The sequence below is a fragment of the Seriola lalandi genome, unplaced genomic scaffold, assembly GCF_002814215.2.
Source record: "Seriola lalandi dorsalis isolate HSWRI2012SDOR001 ecotype SW California unplaced genomic scaffold, Sedor1 jcf7180002054791, whole genome shotgun sequence".
Lineage (NCBI taxonomy): Eukaryota > Metazoa > Chordata > Actinopteri > Carangiformes > Carangidae > Seriola > Seriola lalandi.
Window position 1 is genome coordinate 110,250 of NW_019525344.1, and position 12,373 is coordinate 122,622.

A 12,373-nucleotide genomic window follows, 5' to 3' on the forward strand; every position below is an offset into this window, starting at 1 on the left:
AAGTGACTCTGCTGCAATGTCTGCAGGTTATTGTATCAGCTTGCAGAGAGTTTAAATAAAAAGATGAATAAAATGGACCAATCTTAACTTAATATAAAGTTGTAATTTGTTTTAGGCTCTGAACTCCTACTGATACACATGCAGTAGATACCGTAGATTGCTGTAACCATAGTGACGAGGTTTAAGGTCCGGCTGTCCCTTTAAATACCACTTGTAAACAAACATGGCGTCTTCACAGTCGTGCGGGAAACAACTACTGACAGATATTGAACTAGGTTGTCGTCGGTTTACTGTTGGATTGCTGCGGAACCGATTAAAAACTTTAAATTGGATGACACAGACTGTAAAAGTTCGTCTTCTACTACTTTTCGGTGATAAAGATTTGTCGTAACATTCTACGTTTTACGGCAGCGAAAGTTGAAGCTGATTGGACAGTTTGTGCCGTAAACCGTGTCGGTAACAGAACGCATGGGACAGCGCTGTGGCAGCGTGTGTGTGCATTTGAAATGTAAGTTAAACTAATACAAATGACTCAAACTGTGTAATTGTTCACGTTAACAGTACAGATAAACATGAGAGGTGCGCTGCAGTATCGATAGTTTAATAACATGTGTTGACAAACATTGTTTATGTGATTAACCGACCAATGTGGGAAAAATAAGCCAAAACCTATAGCGAGGTCAAACTAGCTACAGTACAGTCCAAAGCTATTCAAAGTAGTAAATGTGCAGCATTAAAATGCAAAAGTAAGTGACTTATCAGGAGTTATCATGAAAGATAGTTTGTTAAGGTGCTAACTTACATGTTCCCGAATGGTTAGCTAGTAGCTAACTTTCTTGTTGTTTGTGGTCTGACTCCTTAAGAGAGCCTCTAGGTAACATTTTAAGGCAGCTAACAGAAATCTAGCGGATTAAAAGAAAAACAATTCCCCCTGAAATGTCAACATTTCATAAAAAATTACTTTTAGCACTCATTGCTTGTTTGTGTTTTTGTGTTTTGGTTGTGTAGAATCTCCACCTGCATATGTACACGTCTCATAGAGTGTTTTCAGGTCCTCAGTGTTTTACATACCAGTCTTTCAAAGCTATTACATTGGCTTTGTTTTTATGTATTCCTGTTTTTTGTATACAATCTGAAGACCAACCTAATGTTCATCTCTATGCTGCACCTGATACCAGTTTCATATCATATCAATATGCAGAAAAAAATCAGCTGAAACTTTCCTGCAAGCTTTTTCTAAATATTTAAGTTGAAGATACAGCAGTTAAAGATAACAAAACTTGATCTTGGAATGTGTTATATAGAAGTGTTTCATTTGTAGAAACACTACTCAGCCGCTGGTTACTTGTATGCCTGTATGTCTTTCTGCTGTTGGCCTCATCTACATTTATCTCTGGGACCTACTGTAGGATGGAGGCCAAATCCAAAAAAACATTTTCTCCTAAAGGTGGAAAGAAGCAGAAGCTGACACAGAAAGGAAAAGGTAAGCCACGTTTCACATCAACCAGCTATGTTCACCATCAGTTTCAACCAGGCTTGTCATTACTGGTTTATGTCTCACTCTGCCCAGATTCCATAGGGACCAAACTTGGTGGAAAACCAGGTGGAAAGCCAGGCGGTAAGAAGCCCTTCAAACCGTATAACAACACAGAGAGGAAGGGCAGACCGGGGAAGGGAAGAGATGGTGGCAAGAAAGAACAGAAATTTGCTTTCTCCAAAACCGGGAAGGGGCAGAAGAAGAGGAAAATGCCACAAGATGAAGAAGAGGGTGGAGGTGAGAAAGAAAACATCTGTCTGTGGCTCTTTTTTTTCCAGAGGCTGTCAGATTACAGTGTCAGTGTCTTTTGCCTCAGATTTCTGCTGATCATTTTGACCAGCATTTGCACTGCTTAGCTCCACACTCTTAGCGCTCACCAAGCGCCACACGAAAGCAGTTAAACCTATAGCCCCCCCAACGGGACCCCCCGGCTACAATTATTATACAGTACGTAAATACAACACAAATGTAGTTTGAAATACTATATACACTTAAAAAAAAACAGAAAACAAAAAGGATTTTAACAGCGTGAACATCTTATATATTTTGTCTTTGTCAATATTAATAGTTTGATAGTTGGACTATGATGGGATGTCAGCTCTTGACCTCTGCACCTTTACTTTCTACCTGTGTTGGCACTAAACATTGGCTTTGGGTGTAAATCGTGTGCTGCATAATAATAACTACTGGAAAAACTTTGAGTACTTCATCCTAAATAAATGAGACAGACTCATTTTCCATCAAACACAGAAAGAAGATCAGCTTGGATGCAACATCTGTTTCAGTAAATAGAATAATAAACCTACATGTTCAGCTCTGAAGAACTGATTTGAGTTTGTTTCAAGTTTCAAGTTTCCTCCTTTTCTCAACTACAAACTACGAATGTTCAAAAATATATTTTTTTAAAATTGCACACATTATTGGGTCTTGAGAATTTGGGGGTAATATCAATCAAAATAGCTACGACACAAAGTCATGAGGTTCATCTTTACCTTTGCCCTTTTTTTGCCTGTTTCACTGCTCAAAGCAACAGTGTCTAAAGTTTAATTCGTTTTGCATCACTGCCTGGATTCAGCCTGAATCTTACCTTGATGATTATGACTGACATGTCAAAACAGGTCCAGGGGCCAAGAGGATGAAGAAAGGTGAGTTTAAGCCAAAGAACAAGGAGCTGACGGAGGAGGAGCTGAATAAGAACCGGCAGCAGAGGAAGAAGGACCTGAAGAAGAGCAGACAGCAGGCGGAGAGGAAGGACATGTTCCAGATCATCTGTCAGTCCAAACAAGTGTGGGGAGACCTCAGGAGGTACACACACACACCCACACACACAGGTCAAAACTATGCAGCGAAACTAACCTCCTTATATATTCAGACTCACAAAACAAATAGACAAATGCTGAACGAGGTCACAATCTTGGTAGAAGGCGACGAGCATCTGAAAAACTGGCTCCTTTCTCACTTCTGCACAGCTGGTCCATTGTGGTGTTAATGTCAGATAGTTGCACAGGCGCATCTGACCCAGTGTTGGAAATGTGAGGGAGGAGAGGCTTTGGCCATCTAGCTCTGATGGAGGGTACTGGCAGCTTCACAGCTGTTGGATTGGATTTTAGGAAGTCAGTCTTGTCAATATTAATTTGGCACTGACACAGTTTCTAAGAGCATTTATACATATTGCGTAGTGCTGGTTGTAATGATAGAACTCTGTATTTGTGTTAGATCTATGATTGACTTTAGTATTTGCTGTTTTTTTTTTTTAACTTGTATTAGTTGCATTAGTGATATCAGTGTGTGTGTCTACCTGCCCAGAGACTGCAGACAGAAATGAGCTAGTAGCTAAAATCTGTTACAATAATCCTTTTTCTTTGTGTGAGAATAATGTGTTTTGTACGTCGCCCACGGCAAATAAATGTAATAAACTATGAAGTGAACTTCAAAGAGTTTGACGGGGGAGTGCGACTGAAAAACAGGATGAATGTTAGCAGAAGTCAAACATACCAGAGCAAGCTACACAAACGTTGAGTTCTTCCTTTTTATAATTTATGTTTCTGTGTGACTAACGTCATGTTCAGACCAACTTACTGTGGCAGAAAAACGTAGGATGGTCCAGTAAAAGAGCTGAACCTGGCTCCACTTTTGCTGCAACACACCATCATCCATCTAATATGCACAAGCTCACACTCCTGGTAGATTTCTTTGTAATATTATTACTTTGTGTGCTGCTGCCTGCTCATTGACACATGATGGTGCTGTGTGTGTGTGTGTGTGTGTGTGTGTGTGTGTGTGTGTGTGTGTGTGTGTGTGTGTGTGAACAGGAAGAATTGTGACAACGACTTGAAGAAGAAACTTATGAAGGACCTTCATGATCTGATCCGTGGGAAAATCAAACAGGTGAGTCTCACTCTGCGATTTCATCAGTTTACTATACATTCGGTTATCCTGCTGTTAACGAATGCTGTGGATGTGGTTTCTCTTGCTCTTATGTTTTGTCTTTATAAAAATCTTGTGGACCGTCGTCTCTGCCTCCAGATGGCGTTTGCTCATGACTCGGTGCGAGTGCTGCAGTGTTTCATCCAGTTCGGCAACCACGAGCAGAGACAGGAAGTGTTTGATGAACTTAAAGGTGAGGGCCAAGTTTGGCTGATAAATAATATTTATGTTTTTTTATGGACATAGTGATGTGTGCCTGTATGCACTGCACATAGCTTTGGGCTTTTTTTAACACACACACAAAAAAAAAAAGATTATTTTTGAAAACATTTTTAATGCTAACTTTACTTGTGTTAGGGGGTGGGGGCTGTAATTTTTACAGAAATGTTACTGTTTCCAGCAATTTGCCTCATATGTAATGACACTGTGGCAATGTGTTTTTGAAGAGTTTCCCTTTTTACATCGAGGTCTAATCAGCAGCATCTGAGGAGGATCAGGATCTGACCTGTAGTTCAGTTCCTGCTTCACTGTTTGTGACACACGAGTAGAGCAGCTGATTAACAAGCATTAACCGTCCGCACTTTGTTGTTTCCTCCAGATGACGTCATCGGTTTGTGTAAGTCCCAGTATGGCAAACACGTGGTGAAAAAACTGCTGATGTACGGGTGAGTCAGCTCACACTGGTTTCTTCTTCTTCTTCTTCTTCTCTCTGTCAGCGGACGTCCGGTGTGTTGAGTTACACTGACAGGTGTTTCTGTTATTTTTTAATGCAGGTTAATAAGTAAAGAAGAGAAACACCTCTCTGTGTGATTCAGTCCAGTTACAGTACCTAACAAACTGCCAACTGATGCACAGTCTTATTTCTAAGAGCCGTGTGTATTCATGTCCTCCACAGGAACAAGGAGCTCTTGGCGGCTGTGATGCAAACATTTAAAGGTCACGTGCGCCCGATGCTTCGCCACGCCGCCGCCTCGTCCATCATCGAGTACGCCTACAACGACAAAGCTGTGCTCGCACAGAGACTCATGCTCACTGAGGAGCTGTACGGGAACACCTTCACCATCTGCAAGGTACACACACACACACATCTGAAAGCAATAGTGTTGGCTGCGTAGAGATGTTTGATGTTGATATGGTATATTTGTATTTTTTTGCATCTCCACACCAGGGTTTATGATTTTATGATTTGAAATGTACATGTCTCATCACTGACTGTGAACATTACCCCCCCCCCCCCGTGTGTGCAGTCAACAGTGTGTAACACCATAGAGAAAGTCGCAGAGATGAACCCAGACAAGCTGAACAACATCATCGATGAGATGAAGCAGATTCTCACACCCATGGCCCAGAAGTAAGAACACAAAAATAAGACAATGTCAGAAACATGAAACGATCAGTACAAGGTTGAAACTGTGCAGGGAAACGGTTTTAGTTCACATACTGTCAGCAGTAGCCTGTTAAAAGGATAACTGGAGTCAGTGTGATTGTTCTGATTAGAACAAAAAAAACAATCATGGTTTTTGATAAATGACATAAATATTAACAGTCTCTGGTTCCAGCTTCTCAAATGTGGAGATTTGTATGTGATTTGTAATGATTTCATTATAATTTTATGAGGGAAAAATAAACAGAAAGCTGGAGAGGTTGGAAAACAGTTTGGTCAGTTTTAAGTCAGTTAGATGAGTTACCTGACTTTTCCCTGGTTTCTTAGTTACAAAGTTACAGGTAATAAGAAAGTTTAAAAACATATAAAAATTATTATTTTTATTATTTATTTATACTTTTATCCTTTCGCTTTTCTGCATGTACTACAATTTAAGTGAATATGTAATTCATTTTTCTTTTGCTCTGATTGCATTTTATTAATACGTAGTATTTAACCCATGTAACTACAGCCTGTGTTGCTGTGTTTCAGGGAACAGGTGATCAAACACTCTCTGGTCCACAAAGTCTTCCTGGACTTCTTCCTGTTCGCACCTGACAAACAGAGAACGGTAATTTTAATATTTGTGTCGCTGTACATTTCTCTTGTAACACAGGTACACTGTGTAAAATAAAGCTAAATACTACAAAAGACACTCAGAGACAACTAAATGAAACTTGGATTTTTGGGGCCGATACCGATATTAAGGAGTACAAAAATATTCCGATATTGTTATATCAGCCGCTTTACATATATAAAATCGGTCGGGCTCTAATAAGATCAAAAACTAATTTCTGAATGGAAGAAAAGTTTTTGTGTGTTTGATGCTGACTGTAGTCACTCTATTTACCACTGACATGTTTCCTCTCATTGGTCTGTGTTTGCTCTGATGGGAGCAGGAGATGATCGAGTCCATCAGAGAGTCAGTCGTCTACATGGCTCACACACACGACGGCGCCCGAGTGGCAATGCACTGTCTGTGGCACGGGGCAGCCAAGGTGTGTAGACACACACACAAACACACACACACATTCATACAGTGAAGGTGAATGTCAACACACCATCATAGCCTCGGTTTTATTTGTTCTTGTCTTGAAGCAGGTGTGGTTTACAGCTGTGCTCCTACAGTTTATGACAGATTACAGGATCTATAGTAAAAACATTCAAGTAATATAAAACATACAGAAATAAATGAAATGAAGTGCATGTGAAGTGTTGATGGTGCCTTAGACAAAGGCGGTCAGGGACATACATCGTTTGTGTGAAGTGTAATAGATACTGTACATTATCACTAAAGGGTTCATTTAGCATTGAACTGCCATTGAACAGTGTTGAACATGCAATAGTCAGGTTTTAAAAAACAATATCAAAATCAATGCAGCAGAACCAGAGATATCATCTTTTCTTTTTTTTTCCCACACATTCTTTGTCCGTGTCAAAACCTGGTGCCTACATTACCCACAATACAGCTGAACCTCCAACATTTTGGCCGGAGATTCGGTTGTGTTATGCTATGCCATGCTAGTAGTGGCTAATGTAACCTCGAGCCTCTAGCCTCAAGCAGAGATGAGGAGTGGGTAAACTCACTTCTTTGTAGCTCCACACACTTCTCAAACCAACATTCATCAGATGTCACACGTCTCCCTCCGGAGACAAAAGGCCTCATCCAACTGTTTTCACATCCGCTGTCGTAGTCAATAACACCTGAGAACAGAAAGCACTTCATCTGTCAGTGATAAGACATAAGCCCCCTCCTTCTCTCTCTCCTGGTGATCTCCACACCTCATCTCTTAATCTCCATGGCTGCAGGAATAAGATGAATAAGAGTGTAGTGCGCAGTGTGTTAAGTTTTTGTTTTTCATGTTTCAGGACAGAAAAGTCATCATCAAAACTATGAAGACGTACATGGTGAAGTTTGCCACGGTGAGTTCTCAGTGCTCCTCCATTCATTCATTCATTCATTCATTCATTCATAGAAACAAGCTGTTTGTATTTTATTGCTCTTATTTTCGAAGAGGTCAGCCTCTAAATGATGATTGCCCAGCAGTGACACCTCAGATTATTGGTGGAGAGAGTCAAAGACATCGTCCACACTGAGCCAGTTTATAAACATTTTCAGTGTTCAGATCAGCTGTAGAACAGTTGTAGAAAGATCGAGTCCAGGCCTGATTAGCTGACCTGGACTCCTGGTAACCAGATCTTAGAGTCTCTGCTAAACTCCTGTCATTCATGTGTCAGCTGTTAAAGCCTGTTTAACTGACTGTCATTGGTCCGCAGGGGGAGTTCGGTCACCTGGTTCTTCTGGCCATATTCGACTGTGTGGACGACACCAAGCTGGTCAAACAGGCCGTGCTCTCAGTAAGTGTGATGATGCTCGTGATAATCCTGATCATGAATTCATGTGTTACAATGTATGCAGTTACATTAATGCAGTTATTGTCTATACATCTGGTCTCACCTGTTTCCCACCTGTTCAGGAGATCCTGTCGTCTCTGGACGAGGTCATCAGTAACAAATACGGGAAGAAGGTTCTGCTGTACCTGCTGAGCCCCAGAGACCCGGCTCACCTGCTGCCAGAGATCATCAAGGTGTTGGAGCGAGGAGACGGAAACGCACACAGGTAACAACTCTCCCAGAGTGTGTGTTGGTAGACTTGAAGAGTTCTGTTGCTGTTAGAAATAAAGAGTTCACCCACTCAGACCTCTGCACAGGCTTTTTTCACAGCAGACACTTTTACTTTTTGTGAGTTTTTTTTTAATTTCTTTTATTTGATTTATTTATATAGACACAAAAAACATTACAAATAAACGATGTATAGTTTTCTTATGAAAAGGATGTGCAGGCGAGGAAAGAATCCCAATCAGGGCCTGTTTTATTTCTCAGCATTAAAGTGAAGCGGTTAATACAGAGTTACCTCGACTGTGTTGTGATGTGAGGCTGATGCAGCTGTGGTGTCTCTAGTCTGCTCCACTCTCATTAAAAGTGATATTATGAAGTAAAAAGTGGCCTAAAACAAAAGTTGCAAGAGTAATATAAAACTAAAATAAAAATGACATAAGATTAGTTACAAAAAGGTTCTTGTTTTAATGCTTTCTGAAATCATCTCATAATTTATAGGTTTATTATTTTATAATCATATATTAATGGAATAATTTACTTTTTTTTTTCAATTTAAATCAGTGACCTCTGTGAACTGTGCTCCTGTAAAGATGATCTATAGCCCTCAGTTGTCATCAGCTCCTGTTGTGATTTTACAGCTGACCAGCAGAGATCAGCAACTGTCATAGATCAAACTGTTGTCAGTGTTGCGTTGCTGTGTGTGTTCAGGTGTTTGTTGGGATGTTTGAGACACCAGCAGCATCACATCTGTAGAGAGAAAGAAAAACAATTTGCAACACGGACAAAATGTGACATTGGTAACATTAAGTAGGTTAATTGATTTAAAATGACTGACAGGTGGATGTAATGGGTTATTTAACTGCAGCAAGTTTAAAGTCTTTAAAAGTTGATTTTGTTGTAAATGAACCGAAACAATCAGCAGATGAACCACAGTGACATGAGCTCTGTCGTCTCCATCAGTAAAAAGGACGCGGCCCTTCGGAGGAAAGAGCTGCTGGAAGTCGTCTCCCCCCCGCTGCTCGAGTATCTCCGTGACAACGCTGCCACCATGGTGATGGACAAGGCCACCAGCGTCACCGTTAGCGACATCTTGGCGTCAGCCTGCGGGGACCTGCGGCCCGCCATGACAGCTGTGGCTCAGCTGGCCAATCAGGAGTTAGTGCCGGGAGGGATCAATGGACAGGTGTGTGTGTGTGCGTGTGTGTGTGTCATGTAGAAACACACTGTAGAGGTGTGTCAATGAGTTCATAACTTTTTTACTCAGCAGGATATTTGTTTTCCCTGAACCAGAACTTTACAACATCAAACTGACCTAGTGCAGAAATTCAGAAAGTTATTGATTCGTTTATTAAAACTTGTGTTGAAATGATTGGATTGAAGGAACTTCATTAAATGTAGTTACACAGGAATGGATTGTAAAAACTTTGGTGGTCATCATCATCATCATCAGACTCAAATTAAATTTCTCTGATACTTAAAGTTTATGACAATCCCATCAGGCTCAGCTGTTCTTTTTGTTTAGTGTTAATTATCAAATGTTTCAGATTAGTGTTTATTTTATAATGACCACGGGGAAAAACAATTATACAGAAGCTACCGGGCAGTTTTCATCACAAACCCAAGAAAAGGTTTTCCTGAAGTGGTTCGTTGTTGGTTGAATCGTCTTGTGAACTCTGTTTTCATTCCTCTGTAGCTTCACATGGCCGAGCACCCAGCAGGACACCTGGTGCTCAAATGGCTCATAGAGCAGGACATGACACTGTCAGAGGCAGGCAAGGAAGGTAAACGCGTGCACACTCACACACACACTGCTGCTTTCTGGTGTGAAAATCTAAAATAATTTCACTGCACCAAAAACTATTGAACCAACTTTCCACCAAATGACATAAAAATAGTAAAGTTGTTAAGACAAAAACAACCTCCTTGGTGAAGGACAATAAAGGTTAAAGTTTAAAGTTTCCTCCGTCTCTCTACCTTCCACTCCCTGTTGATGTCTACCTCTCTCGCCCTCTCAGAGCGTTTTGGCAGGATACTGGTGGACACGGTGGGGACAGACAAACTGAAGAGCTGGGTGAAAGCCAACAGAGGAGCCATGGTGCTCTGCAGGTCAGTACACACACACACACACATGACATGAGTGACATGCAGTTACACAATACAATGCAGCCACTTAAAGCGTCATCCACATCATAGAAAACAAATTCTCTCCTATAGCTTCTCATTTATCTGCCTCCTCCGCAGGATACTGTGGGATGCTGTGCTGCCCACTATACTAAAAAATTCAGAAACATTGTCTGACTTATTCTGGATAATCTACAACCTCATTGTCAACAGCGTTAGTCAGTCCATCCACAATGTCGCAACCGCAATAATTAACACAAATTCAACCAATCCCAGTGAATTCTGGGCGACCTTGTGTTTATGTCCAATCACTGCAACTTTTCCACAAATTTCACAGATCATCATGATTTCCTGAGAGCACAAAACTCACTTCCTTGTTTCTGGTTGTGAAGCATGTGAAGCTGCAGAGATGTGTGATACGAACGTCTCACATTTACCAACAAACATTACTGTTAAAGACCGTGTAAAGCAATTCCCCATGTTTTACACGAAAGCGGGGGTAAATTGTTTTGTACTGCTGCAACATTGTGGTGGAGCCACAGGTGTACAGCTGCTGGAGCCATTTTCATTTTTTAATTCTCAATGAATTATACAAAAGAAAAACAGTGACAATTTTTGCTATTTTTAAGTTTCTAAGTTTCTAAGTTTCTCTGTGACTGATCAAATCAGTAAATACAGCTGAAATCACAGCACAGCTGGTGTCTTTCATGTATGTGTTTGGGGATTTTGTCAGATGACGTCGAGGTTATAAAATCAGGCTTTTAGCAGCAGCTTGAAAGTGACTGCTGGTTAACATGTAGTTTTAATGGGCCACGTTTCAGTCACCTGTTTCAAACCTGTTCGGTTGTCATGACAGCAGAAACAGAAAAACATGTAAATGAGAACAGTTTTATTGTGAATTCAGCTGTATGAAAATACTGTATATGTGAGGAGGAGAGAAGCAAACAAAGAGCTGGAACCAGCGGACACTAGGCAGAGTGATAAAAGCCTATGATGTGGTCCAGCCATATTCTAGGTTTAGATTTAGTCTTGTTTGCTTTTGTTAGTTAAACCAGGTGGAAAAGGTTTCAATGTCTTCTAACCACATTTTCATAATCTGCCTGTTTGTGTGTTTGTGTGTGCAGCCTCCTGAACAGCTGTGACAAGTCTGTGGCCACAGAGGTGAAGGAGACGCTGAAGTCCATCACATCAGAGCTCAGCAGTATCAGCAACAACAAAGGAGCTGAAATCCTGCTGGAGAATCTGAACAAGTAGAGACTTTTTTTAAAAATTCAAACAAACTGGTGACATTAAACACATCACCTCCCGCGCAGCAGTGAGTGTTTGTCCAGCAAACACCTACAGGACTGAGTGTGTTTGTAGCTGTGGATGGGAACGTTCTCAGGAAGTGGATACAACCTGGAACACTGTCATTTCAGTCGTTGATGGAAAAATGGATTGTGTTTGTGTCAATAATGAAATGTGATGCTGCAAGAAAAACAGGTTCAAATACACAAATTCTCAAATAATTCAGAAACATATCTCAAACCTGGACAAATAAAACCAGAAATATCTGCATGTCTTGATAGAACCTAAAGGTTATTTGGTAAACAGGCCCTTTAACAAGGACTAGTGAACACAGGGGCTGTCGGTGAATACACACAGCAGGAACTACTTTCTGTCCAGTTTTGATTCTTACTGCCATCCTCAGTTTCTTTTTTTTTTTTGTAATATTTTGTACTTTGTGAACAATAATTGTATCAGAGGAAAAGAATGTTTGCAAAATAAAGATTATTGTGATTGATATTATTACCTAACTGTATGTCCTACTGTTTTATTCATTAAAAGCTTCCATTGTAATCAACACATAAGCTGGAGCTGTTGTTCTCTCACCCAGCAAATAAAGTGCTTTTCTGTGCAGGGGTGCTGATATTTAAATGAAATCATAATGAAATAGATTTTTTTAAATTAGTGTGAGAATGATAAATGACAGTTTAAGAAAAGATGTCTGAAAATGCATAAAAACCACTTGTGATAATTGAAAAGGAAAAAAAGCCTAAATTCAGTTTGTGGCGATCTTGTTTGTTTGGTTGTTTAGAGCTGCTAAGACTGAAATTCGTATGCCCAGCTATACTCTATAGAGATACTAAAATGTATTACAGCCATAATACTATGACTTAGCTGATTAAAGATGATTTAGCTCTATATTTAGAGCATTAATACTCTTGCTCAGTCACTCACTTTCAACAACAACCCATAAACGACAT

The 12,373-nt window shown here is 40.3% G+C and overlaps 1 protein-coding gene across 1 annotated transcript; it reads left to right on the forward strand.

The window, feature by feature from the left end:
- The first annotated feature begins 444 nt into the window (after positions 1-444).
- On the forward strand, positions 445-11,923 carry pum3 (pumilio RNA-binding family member 3). Its single transcript, XM_023425611.2, has 18 exons — positions 445-508; positions 1,410-1,483; positions 1,571-1,774; positions 2,656-2,842; positions 3,850-3,925; positions 4,064-4,157; positions 4,563-4,629; positions 4,860-5,034; positions 5,212-5,315; positions 5,880-5,958; positions 6,287-6,385; positions 7,257-7,310; positions 7,665-7,745; positions 7,865-8,007; positions 8,967-9,189; positions 9,700-9,787; positions 10,022-10,112; positions 11,252-11,923. Coding segments are annotated over exons 1-18 (1,971 nt in total). The 5' UTR covers positions 445-506; the 3' UTR covers positions 11,382-11,923.
- Positions 11,924-12,373: the final 450 nt, after the last annotated feature.

Bases quoted from the DNA above. Each gene is read 5' to 3' on its own strand.
- pum3 (XM_023425611.2), top strand. The intron at 4,158-4,562 runs GTGAGGGCCAAG...TGTTTCCTCCAG, and splicing joins AGTGTTTGATGAACTTAAAG to ATGACGTCATCGGTTTGTGT. The intron at 5,035-5,211 runs GTACACACACAC...CCGTGTGTGCAG, and splicing joins ACACCTTCACCATCTGCAAG to TCAACAGTGTGTAACACCAT.